Below are 12,445 nucleotides of genomic sequence, written 5' to 3'. Positions count from 1 at the left end.
AGAGAGGCAGCCGAGAAAGAGAGAGAGAGAGGAGAAAGAGCATCGGGAAATTTTTGAGAGAGAAGAGAGCATTCCAAACCGAAGGTAAATTGGAATGAATTATTTTTTTTTTGCTTTGTTTTCTTGTTTGTCCATGTTTGAATGAGAATCATTTTTTTTGAAATTGAAGGAGAGCATTCACGATTTTTTCAACGTCCGAAGGCATACACCATGGCTTCTTCTTCAAATCAAGTAAGTATCCTATTTCGTTGATTTTAAATTCGTGAATAAGGATGTTATTTTCCACAACAAGTAGAAGCATGTTATTTTCGTGAATTATTTTGGTGACATTGTTTAATTCGAATTACTTGTGTTCGTGAATTGGGTTCGTAAATTAATTATGTTGGGACGAAAATTACATTGTTTAATTATTGGGACGGAATTTACTTATGTTGGGACGAAAATAATTAATTATTGGTTGTATATTCATTTTGGTTGTAGTCATTATGTTTAATTATTTTGTTGGGACGTGAATTACTTATGTTATTTTGTTGTAGTCATTTTGGTTTAATTAGTTATGTTATTTGTGAATTACTTAGTATATAATTTGATTTAGTTTAATTTTAAAATCATGTCAATAATTTAAATAAAATACACAACCAAAGAATTGAATTGGGTAGTGCATAATTATTAAACTAACGAGAAGATCCTCTACATGTACATAATTATTTTCGTGAATTAATAATAATAATAATAATAATAATTCTATTTGGTTGAATTAGTTATGTTATTATTAAATTTTGTGTTATTTTTCTTAATTAATTATATTTTGGCTTTTTAATTGATATATTTTTGGTATTGAATAGATCGGTTATCGGAGGCCCGACACAATAAATCGCCCCGGGACGCAGATCAGTTCTTACTACAAGACCAGTTATTTGTCCCGGGTACCCGAGCGACTGAGGGAAATTGAGGGCGACGCACTGGAGAATACGTTCAGGCAAGGTTGCTTTGGACATTTGTTGGATTGGGATCCGGGATTCAGGTGCAACATGGCATTGCACCATATTGTCTTTCGTCATCTGCTGGATAGTGACGATGTGATGTGGTTCTACATCAACGGCCAGAAGGTTTGCCTTGATCACGCTGCTTTCGCTCTTGTGACCGGATTGTCATTTGGGCAATATCGTTTCGATCCAACAGCCCGCCACAATTTGAATAGTAATGTAGCCTACAGACGAGTTTGTGGCGGGCAGCGCATGTCAGTTCAGGATGTCAGTTCACGAGGCTGAAGAATTGGGCCGAGGAGACCTTTGGGTGTATGCGTTGCCGATGCTCGCATAGCACCGATGTACGTCAGCCCATGCCTGCTCCAAGACCTCAATCGGACATGCGACGTGAGCCCGAGCCCGGGACGGAGCCCGAGCACGAGGATGCGCCATCACAGCAGAGGTCCCCTGCACACGAGTCGCCTGCTAGGGACGCGGGTCACTCTGCCAGTGATGATTATCAAATCCCATCGGGCCCGCATACTGGTTTTGGTGTGCCCACGACTTTTGGGGCTGGCGAACACTTGACCCCATATCTGGGGCCACGCTACTCGTACACTGAGCAGCCCTCGAGCTCAGCACACCCATTCGAGCTGCCTCGTTCTTCGCTGCCGATTCTTCTCGACGCTGGTTATTCTCAGGGAGAGATGGAGCGTTTCTGGCAGCAGTTTACTGGGGTAAAAGCTCAGTATTTGTTTTAAATTTAACTTCTAATTGAAATTACGTGTCATTTATGGACTGTTTATATGTTTAACTTGTGTTGTTTTAATGTAAATATAGGGAGCTTCGTCTTCTGGGGCAACACCTGCCCTTCCCCTCAGTGTTTGTCCACCACCACCAGAGGATGCGCAACTGCGCCGAAGCCACCGTGAGCGGCAGCCTTCGGCTGCGCTGAGATCCCCATACGTTCACAGCCACGAGCCGAAACCCGTCGACAAGCAGTATATTGAGGGATTTACTCGTATGGTGGAGCGTATCCGTACTGGGAGCTACAGGAAGTTGGTGGTGGCAGAGAGTGGGCACCCGATCAAGAGGCAGTTTTGGCTTGCTCTCATGAACAGGACTAAAGACCTCGAGCCCGAGGTATCTAATATTTTTGATGCATTTGTTACATGTAGTATTATTGTTTACTTAATATTAACATTAAAGTATGTGCAGCATGTAGATGCGTACATGATGACGCTGAGGTATAGGCTGGTGACCGGTACAGACCTGCTTCAGGACATCGATCACAGGACGCATATCATATTGGATACGGAATTCTTCGTAAGCATTAACATATTTTGCGTTTATAATAAAATATTGTTGAAATAATGTTTTTCTTCTTTGCAGACTTATTTGGATAGAGAATACAAGGAGATGATGGAGAATGTGCGTCGTATGTTTAGCTCTCGTTCAGAGCAGCGTCTTATAAGCTCTGAGGCTCCGGTGTTGTCGTGGAAGCCGGCTGCCAAGCTGATGTATTCAGTGTATGGCAAGGGTACCTCATCGACTCAGGGAGATTGGTTGGATGCCATTGCGGTACACAATTACACCTACATCATAAATGACTTTGACTTAAAATAAAAAGGATTGTTGATCAATTATTTCTTCCTGTACAGGTCATTGTTCCTGTATTTGTCGAGGGCCGTATCGTTATCTGTAGCATTGATATGCTCACGGGTAAAAGTCGCATCTTCGATCCGAACTTGTATCGGATTGGGGCACAGTCACGCCACGACATGCTGCGCGCTCTGTGTCCTTTGGGCCGTCTTTTCTACCGGGTCCTTGAGGTGTTCCTTTGGTTCGAGAGGACACGCATTGTGGAGAACGCGAATCAGAATCTCCAATGGCGTCAGCTGCAGATCGAGTATGCTGATCCTGCCGAGCAGTTCGCACAGAGCGACCAATTTAGCTCTGGTGTTTTCGCGTGCATGACCGTGGAGCGTTTGATCGCAGACTCGCCGAGCCTGGAGTGGGGCAATAATAATGTTCAGTTGTACAGGCACAAGATAGGCAGTGCCATCTACGAGTTTTGCACATCCCCCGATGCACTTTGAACTTGTATTCTCTGTACATTATGACTATTTACATCTTTATGACTATTTTTTTTCTCTACATTTTTACCCCGACATTCTAGTATCTTCTTATCTATATTTACTGCCATGATGACTTGTGATACATATAAAACTGTAAGATAAGATGAATAAACTAATTAGCCGCCACAAAAGTGTAGCCGTGTGGATTAGCCGCCACGGAACTCACTACTAGCGGCTACCACTTTTATTACACTTTTGTGGCGGCTAATTAGTTTATTTGGATTTAATGACATGTTTAATGCATAATCACATAATTTCAAGCTCTGTAATGGTATATTATAAATTTATTAGTACAAGTTGTGCATTTTCCCAAATTCTCATTCATAATTTCAACTCATAATTGTAGTGACATGTAAATGGTGGTCATTGTTAAGTAAGTATGATTTATTGTTTGAATTTGTCAAATATTAGAATTGAATATCTTTAACAACGTCCAACAAACCAAAATAGAAGGATTAGCCGCCACAAAAGTGTAGCCGTGAGGATTAGCCGCGTATTATTTCACTACTAACGGCTAATCCTCACGGCTATACTTTTGTGGCGGCTAATCCTTTTATTTTGGTTTGTTGGACGTTGTTAAAGATATTCAATTCTAATATTTGACAAATTCAAACAATAAATTATTAAAACTAAAATAAATTCATTATAAAGTAATTCATTTCTATTTCTAAATTGCATTTATAATTAAAGAATATAGCAAGTCTTTATGCTGATCTAGAAATTATAAATTATTAAAACTAAAATAAATTCATTATTGAGTAATTATGAAAAAATTATAAATTAGAATTATAAATTATGAATTGTAATTATAAATTCATTCATAAATTCAGTAATTATGAATTATAATTATAAATTCACTCATAATTATTTGGATTTATAAATTCAAAATTATGAATTATAATTATAAATTATGGGTAATTCATTATTAATTTATAAAAATTATAAATTAATAATGTCATACGTTGAGCACATCCATAATAATTAGGGAACTCTAAATGAACTTAAATAAAACATAAAAAGAAATTAATGTCATACGCTGACATGGTACAACTGAAAACATATTGAAAATCGTTCAATTTAAACATAAATACGACTACACATCGGTGGCCGTACCCTTGCACGATCGACGTGTGTGACCAGACCCGCCACAGAGACCACACGTTTTGGGTGCTCGTTTCTTGCCACTAGTTGATGCCTCTGTTGTTGATGTGTTTTGAGTCGGCCTTTCACCTGCGGATCGAACTCGAGTTTCCTTTGGACGACCAGCTTGTCGCCGAGAGAGATTTGGTAAAACAAGCTGAGATGCAATTTTGAAAGGAATATTCCAATTCTCTATGGGAGGCAAGTGGTTAACGGCACGAGAGTATGTGTCAACTAGTGAACTGTTCCAGTAGTAAGAGTGCACGTAATCCTCCACTGACTCGTTCGCCTCACTGCAAAACAAACGATTATACATATTGATCATTTAATAATGGTAATTGAGGTCATGAATAGAAATGACATACGTAATGGCTGCAATCGCATGAGAACACGGCATCTGGTCCAGGTCGAATTCGTTGCATCACAGCTCTGCTTTTGAAGGTCAACCATATAATGGCGACCACTAGCACGAACCCTGTATTTTCTCTCGGTGGTCCTCTTGGCTGTGTAACGACGACTTTTTACAAGTTCTGCACTGAGCTTCTGTTTTGCCTCCGGAGTCAGATTTTCATCGCTCTCTTGTGCGGCCGCAAGCCTGTCGTTGAACCACTGCTCGATAACTAATCTGACTGCCTCCAACATCGAGCAGATTGGAAGACGCCTGGCCCACAGCAAACGTGCATTAAAACTCTCGGCGGCATTGGATGTAAGGAAACTGTAACGGGACACAGGACATTGTGATCGTGCCCACTTCTACGGTCCCACGCGCAACAACTTCTCGTACGCCTTTGGTGCACGCGTGTAATCTGATTGCTCGTAGGCGTATGCAGCTTGGCGGAAAAGCTCAGCAACACCGGGCCCGTAACCCTTGATCTTGTTCAACAAGTGGTAGTAGCAAATACCGTGAGTAGCATTTGGAAACTCGCTCTTCACAGCATTAGCGATGGAGACATGCGCATCAGATACAATAAGTAAGTTATCGGGCTCGCCGCAAGCACCTCTCAGATGTGACATAAACCACTTCCACGACTCATCATTCTCGATCGGACCGACACCGATCGCCAAGGGAAAAACTGCCTCGTTTCCGTCTTTTGTCACGGTGACAAACAAAATGCCACTATTTTTTCCCTTCAGGTGTGTGCCGTCAACCACAATCACTGGTCGAAGGTGAAAGTAGAAAGGTGAGATGGAAGCCGCAAGAGCAACAAACAAATGTTTGAACCGGCAGTCTATGTCTACTTCCAAACCATATAAGGTGTCAGGATTAGCTTCCTTCAGGGCATACAGATATCTTGGGAGCAGGAGGAACGAATCATCAACTCGACCGTATATCATCTCCATCCCGAGATTTCTTGCACGCAGCGCGACATCATATTTGATTTTGATGCCGAAATCGCGTACTAACTCAGCCATGATGGATTTCGGCTTAATGACCTCTCCATCATCGCGTATTCTGTTTGCCACAAACGCTGCAACCACCTTCGAGTGCGCCTTGATTTTTTTAGCTGTGTGCAAGTCCCCTTCGCATGAATGCTCTTTCAACTTATGCACTCTCCACATCCCTCGCCCGTGACTAGACGCACGAAGATCGAAATTGCAGTTGTCAGAGTGCTTGCACGAGAAATAGACTCGTCCCGGATCTGAGCGGACAACTTTTGTCTCAATGCCTCGCTTCATGTTCCACAAACCAACAGCAATGATCAGGTCGTCTTTGCTGTTGTAAAAAGAATTCTTCTGCAGATCATCAACTCTAGAAGGGTCACTCTCGCGAGCAACCAGCGAAGCCGAGGTGTCCACTGGAATCAAGGGAACTAACCAATTAGTTAGATCACCGGTCTCGGCTGTCGGATCTCCGTCACGTCACTACAAGAAAATGCGGCTCTAACGACCGAAATTTCGGTCGTTAAAACCCAAAAATCGGTCGTTAATATTTTTAACGACCGATTTAACAACCGTTTTTTTCGGTCGTTGTTTGCATTGTCGCCCGAGTTTTAACGACCGTTTTTTCGGTCGTTAAAAATTAATAAAAAAAATATTTTTTTTTTTTAAAAATAATTTTTTTTTTTTATATCTTTGTATCCCACAAGTATTTTTAGTGTATTTCTAATGTATTTTGACCTTAATTGCATACCATTTGACGAACTTCCCAGTAGGTACTTGTGCTCTAAGTCAAGCACGCTTAACCTTGAAGTTCTTTTCGAGTAGTCATCAATAGGGAACACTCGTATTATTGATATATATAGTACCTATTAATTCATTTAAACTCTAATTCAATATAAAATATCATTAATCATTCATAACCTTATAATATGTCGAGATAATAACTAAGATTTGTGGTGTCGACGAAACATTGACGATAAATATACGATCGAATTTAAAATAATAAAAAATTAATATTATCGTAATTAAAAAAAGAAAAGAAAATATGAGTATGAAAAATAACAATCAAATATACAACAAAATCAATATTAAATCAAATAATCAATATTAATAAAATTAATATTTGAAAAATAATTTTATTATTTTCAAATAATAAAATTATTAATATTTTGAAAATAATGAATCTAATAATTTAGAAAATCTAATAAGTCTAATAATTTATTATAATAAGTCTAATAATTTATTATAATAAGTCTAATAATTTATTATAATGAATCTATTAATTTATTATTATTTGCAAATAATATCGCATTTTTATTAATAATCAATATTATCTATTTTTATAGAATAATATTATGAAAATAACAATCATTTCAAAATATTCTCTATAATTTGAAAATAATAATTACATAGAAAATTAATAAAAAATAATTAAATATATATATATATATATTTATATATAATCAAAAAATAAAAATAAATAAAAATAAAAACGAAATTTAAAATTTTTAAAATTGAAAAAATAAAATTAACGACCGATTATTCGGTCGTTAATAAATAAAATAAATAAATAAAAAAATTAAAATAAATAAAAAATAAATAAAAAATAAAAAATAAATAAAAATAATTTTAACGACCGAAAAATTCGGTCTTTAAAAAAAATAATTAAAAAAAATATTTTTTTTATTTAAAAAATATTAAAAAAATAAAAAATAAAAAAAAATTAAAAAAAAAATAATTTTTTTTAAAAAAAATTATTTTGTTTAAATAAAATAATTTTTTAATAAAAAAATATATATATTAACGACCAAATTTTCGGTCGTTAAAATTAAAAAAATAATTAAAATATAAAAAAATAATTTTTACGACCGAAAATTCAGTCGTTAAGAAAAATTAAATATTAAAATATTAAAAAAATAATTAGCGACCGAATTTTCGGTCGTTAAAAAATAAAAATAAATAAAAAATAAAATCGGTCGTTAAATGGTCGTAAATCGGTCGTTAAGGCCGCAAAATTAACGACCGAAAATTTCGGTCGTTAATTTCGGTCGTTAAACGCGTGTTTTCTTGTAGTGCGTGTTGTACTTTGTCGGATCCAACCTGCTCGCTCGGTCTCCGTGAAATCGATTAGATCGTCGTCTAATAAATCCTCAGAGGCATCAGAAGCAGTGCCCACCTCGAGCGCAGGGTCAAATTCTTCGTCATCTTCCTCAGAATCATCATCGTCTCCTGATGCAACCGAGCCTTCAGCTTCGTGCTCAGGTTCATCATCTGTCCGCACATTGTTCAATCTCCCACATACTTCATTAAGCCTTTCGGTTTGATTCCATGCAGATTCGTCTAGCGGTTGTCCATCCCATGTAAAATATTGTCGTGGAGGCGAGCTCTGGACACCATGAAACGACGTATGATGATAATACGGCGTCTCATACTGACTGCATTGTGCTTCATCTACGTGTCCCGAAGGTTCAGCAAAATCAAAAGTAGGGATGTAGGCTTCTTCTTCAATCGGACCGTTGTAGTGCTCAACGTACACCATGGGATAGTCGGCAGTTGCCAACAAGGCTTCCACGTCATCGTCTGTGGCCAAGCCACATTTCGTCTCCCTACCAAATAGATTGGTCGCCAAATAATACAATTGGTAGCTCGAGCTCAACGAATGCGTCCTCATAATATTGTTGACGCTGCACATCAGGCTCTCAATAGTTTCGTTGACGAGGGGAAGGACCTCTGTAGCCCCACCAACATAGTATATACCATCGACGAGTCCGTTGTATCTCACATATATGTATCTAACGAATTCCATCTATAAAAACACATAAAATGTAGTATTAAAATATGCATAAACGCTTTAAAAATTCTCATAAATATAACATAAAACATTCAAACTATTAATTACACAAACAATATATGAGAAAATCACCTCTTCAAGTAGAATTTGAACACCAATTGCACCAACTATCGCACAAACCACTTCTCAAATCTTGAGGGTTTCAATTTCTCAATTTCTTAACTGAATGCTCTTTCTACGAGTATTTGGATTTATGTTTTCTCATTCACAAATGCAGCCCTATTATAGACTAATATTAGAGTCCTTTGTACAAATTCACGTGAAATGTATTGTTCATTCATTCAGTACACTTCAATCTATTATTCAATGTGCAATCAAATGCATGCAGAAAGTGAGCATTAAAGCCTCATTACAATCCAAATTTGTGCAGTCACCTTATCTCTTATTTCATGTGGACATGTACTTTTTTGACTAAAACATTAACAAATAAATAGAAATACACAAAAAAGGGATAAATATGTTACTTTCAAACATTCATAACAAGGTAAAAATTTTTACAACCATATGTATTACTTAAAAATGATTTTTTTGTCCCAAAAAAAATATTAGCCGCCACAAAATCGTAGCCGATGTCACTAGCCGTGTGTAAAAAATTTCACACGGCTAGTACGACCGGCTTTGAATTTCTGGCGGCTAATTGTTTTTTAGAGCTCAAATATCTTTTTGTTTACATTTCAGGAGTTTCAAATGTTTTCTTCAAAAATAGCCTATTATTTTATGTGTTTACTGTATTATTTTGTATTCAATCAAATCATGTATAAAGTGAGTATTATTACCCCACTATAATCCAATTTTTTGCAGATTCAGTATCTCTCATATTTCACATCAATGTATACTTCTTGTAATATAAAAAAAATAAAATTAAAAATTTAAATAAAAACTCTAAATTAAGGTATACGTGTTATAATATAATATTACTAAGAGGGCTCAAAAATTCACTATTATGTATATTATGCAACAAAAAAATATTATGAAACAAATGGAGTAATTAGCCGCCGGAAGTTCATAGCCGCTGACCAGTAGCCGTGTATATTTTGGACCGGCGGCTACTGTTCACGGCTATGAATTTCCGGTGGCTAGTTATGCCATTGGTTTCAGAATATTTTTTTGTTGCATAACATACATAATAGTGAAATTTTTAGTCCTCTTACTAATGTTTTTATAACGCAAACGTAAGCTAATTTTTTTATAAATTTTCAAACATACAATATACATTAGATTGTGAAAGTGGCGTGAGTTGGGCAATTATTGTCTCTTCATCACATTTTTAACTTGTGAAAGTGACGTGAGTTAGACATTTTACAAAAAACGAAGCATGTCAGGTCTGCTTTTACAAAAAACCAAGCATGTCGGCTTTGACTTTTTGGACTTTGGCTTGGGTGGGTACTTTTGTAAGACAAGTTATAAGAGTGGGTACTTTCGCCTATTCACAGTTAAAATGAATATAAGAGAAGAAGCTGTTGTAGTTTTGTTTTTGGTTTTTGTTTTTTGTTTTTTGTTTTGTTTTTTTTTTCTCGTTTCTATCCTAGAAGCTAATGAGTAATGACCAAATCAAGGAGAGTACTCTTTGCATAAAAATCTTTCTTTGGAAGCAAATCCAAACTCGAGTAATTATAAGTTTACTTTTTGGTGTTAGAATAATATTATATAATTTATTTTGACTTTCTCAAGCAGTCTCTTTCTTGTCATAAAATTTCCACCCAGGGAATTTCCAATTAAAAATAAATTAGTTGATTCAATTCGGCAGAAGGCCAAATATTTGTTTTTTTTGTTTTATTTTTTCCCCTCTTAACAATCCACGTCATTCGCAATCAATATATAATACGATTAAGGATTCTTGCGCTCTCCTTAATTCGAGGTCCTACATGGCATATCTAAGAATTCAAGGTTTAAAATCCCTACAATTCTAGAGCTTCTAGCTCAATTCTCTATCGCTGACGTGGCAATATAATTCCACATATAATATATATATTTTTTAATTTTACATTTACCATCCAAATTACCTACAAATCGAATTAGAATTATATCATAAATTATTCAACAATCAAAACCCCCGTCTCACTCCAAATCTTGAGAACCCGTCGCCACCGTCGCTGGCATTAGCTTCGACCGCCACCACCGTTGTCTGCTCCATCACCAAGCCGCCTCCAGCGATCTGCCCCCTCCACCTTCCCCCGCCGCGATATGCCACCTCTCTTCCCCCCTCGCAATTCGCTGCAAACTCCACCACCACTGCCATCTGCCCCGTCACTAAGACGTCGCGAACGATCTGCTCCATCCACCTTCCCCCGACACGTTTTTCCTCCTCCCTTTCCCCTCCACCGCCGTCCGCCACCGCGCCTCGCCGCCCCGGCACCCTTCGCGATCTATACCCCTTCCGTCTCCACACCAGCTCTCATTTCCCCCACCGCAGCCATGGCACAGCCGCGGCCAATGGCTGCCCTGAGCCTAGCACCAGCGCCGTCAATGGGTGTCTCGCCGGACATTACTTGGTTCCGGAACGGTTCTTGATTAGCTATGGTAAGTATTTTATTAGGAAACATTATATTTGACTATTGTCAATATGGAATGATTAGTGTGAATTTTAAAAGGAATAAATTTTGGAAGAATAAAATTATACTATACAATTATATGATTTACCTATCAATCAATAATCAGTCAATTTTAGATACAATTTAACAATGGAAACTTTATTTAATCAGCCAATTTTAGATACATTTTAACAATAGAAACTTCAAGGTTTAGATTTTAGCTATAAATTCAATAGTTCAAATGATAAAGAGTTTTACAACCAACCGATGGTGCTTTGTGGCTTCCACTCTTCGTTCTGGTTCAAAGTAAGCTTAATTTTCTTTTTTCTCCACGCTGTCTTCGTGTTGCAGATTGGAATTTTCTTCCCCAAATGTATGTTAGATTTAGTTGTTGTTTCTTTCTTTTGTATTTATTTTATGGATTGGTTATATAGGTTCAAGCTTCACCATCGAAGAATTCAAAGTACCTCTCAATCCAGTTCCATCATTAGTGACGCACTGACGGTATGATTTTTATTCCTGCTGGGATGAGTCTCTTCTCCTGTTAGTTGTCTTTCAGAATCAATTATGCATGACAGCTTTAGCAATTCTATGCGATGAATAGTGAGAATTTTGGCTGGTTAATCTTGCTGCTACTTTTCTCATTGCGCCTGCATCGCCTGCTTTTGAATTCTCTCAATAAATGATAGGCTAGAATCACAAAGTCTAAAGAGTGTTGCCCTGAGTCCAATAGTTCCTAATGTAGTTCATCAAGATGCTATTAGCACTTGGGCATGCATGGTTGATGGTTCTCGTGGTGACCTCTATGATGTAGTACTTTTTGTGAAGCACTTGGGCATGCATGATTTATTTCATAAAGATGATGATACACAGACCTTACGAAAAAAATGGCAGACATCTTTAGCAGCAGAGGATCATGATTAAAATATGATAGCTAGATTGTTTTATAATTGTTAAGCAAATCTTATTAAATTAATAATGTTTTTTCTTCTTCTTTTGTTGCGTTGGTTGTTCTTCTTTGTTCATTGCTTCATTATCTTCGCTAATAGAAAAGATTAATATTATTATTTGCCCCTGCTTGCAATGGTAATCTCTCCCCTTCTCTAAGTCACTGTATATTTCCATTCTTAGTGTTATAAATATTGGTCAAATATGAAAAGGTTCCACCTTTATTGATCATGCTTATTGTGTGATTTTTTTGTTGGATTGTAAATGACATCGGTCCTTGATTTAGTGAACTTTTAATTCAATTAATGTGTGTTGTGGTGTTAACTGATCACTCATTTCTATTTGTGATTTTTCGTTTGTGTTTTTGTTTATTAGTTGAGGTTTAGTAGACTGCATTTCTTGGATGGATAATTTATGTGCTGTTTTTTGAATTCATAAGCTGAAATTGAAAATGTTTTGAAATTAATTAGTACACTATGTGCGGTATTG

General features: G+C 36.8%; 1 protein-coding gene across 1 annotated transcript; it reads right to left on the bottom strand.

Annotated features, from left to right (window-relative positions):
• Nucleotides 1-4,480: 4,480 nt before the first annotated feature.
• On the bottom strand, nt 4,481-8,297 carry LOC131004914 (uncharacterized). Its single transcript, XM_057931681.1, has 5 exons — nt 7,727-8,297; nt 5,213-6,042; nt 5,004-5,119; nt 4,612-4,961; nt 4,481-4,539 (listed from the first exon to the last, which is right to left on the bottom strand). Exons 1-5 carry the CDS (start codon nt 8,295-8,297, stop codon nt 4,481-4,483), a joined length of 1,926 nt encoding a protein of 641 aa, XP_057787664.1.
• Nucleotides 8,298-12,445: the final 4,148 nt, after the last annotated feature.

Source organism: Salvia miltiorrhiza, unplaced genomic scaffold (genome assembly GCF_028751815.1).
Source record: "Salvia miltiorrhiza cultivar Shanhuang (shh) unplaced genomic scaffold, IMPLAD_Smil_shh original_scaffold_468, whole genome shotgun sequence".
NCBI lineage: Eukaryota > Viridiplantae > Streptophyta > Magnoliopsida > Lamiales > Lamiaceae > Salvia > Salvia miltiorrhiza.
Note: the sequence above shows the minus strand (reverse complement) of the source record. Positions and strands in the feature narration are given on the sequence as shown.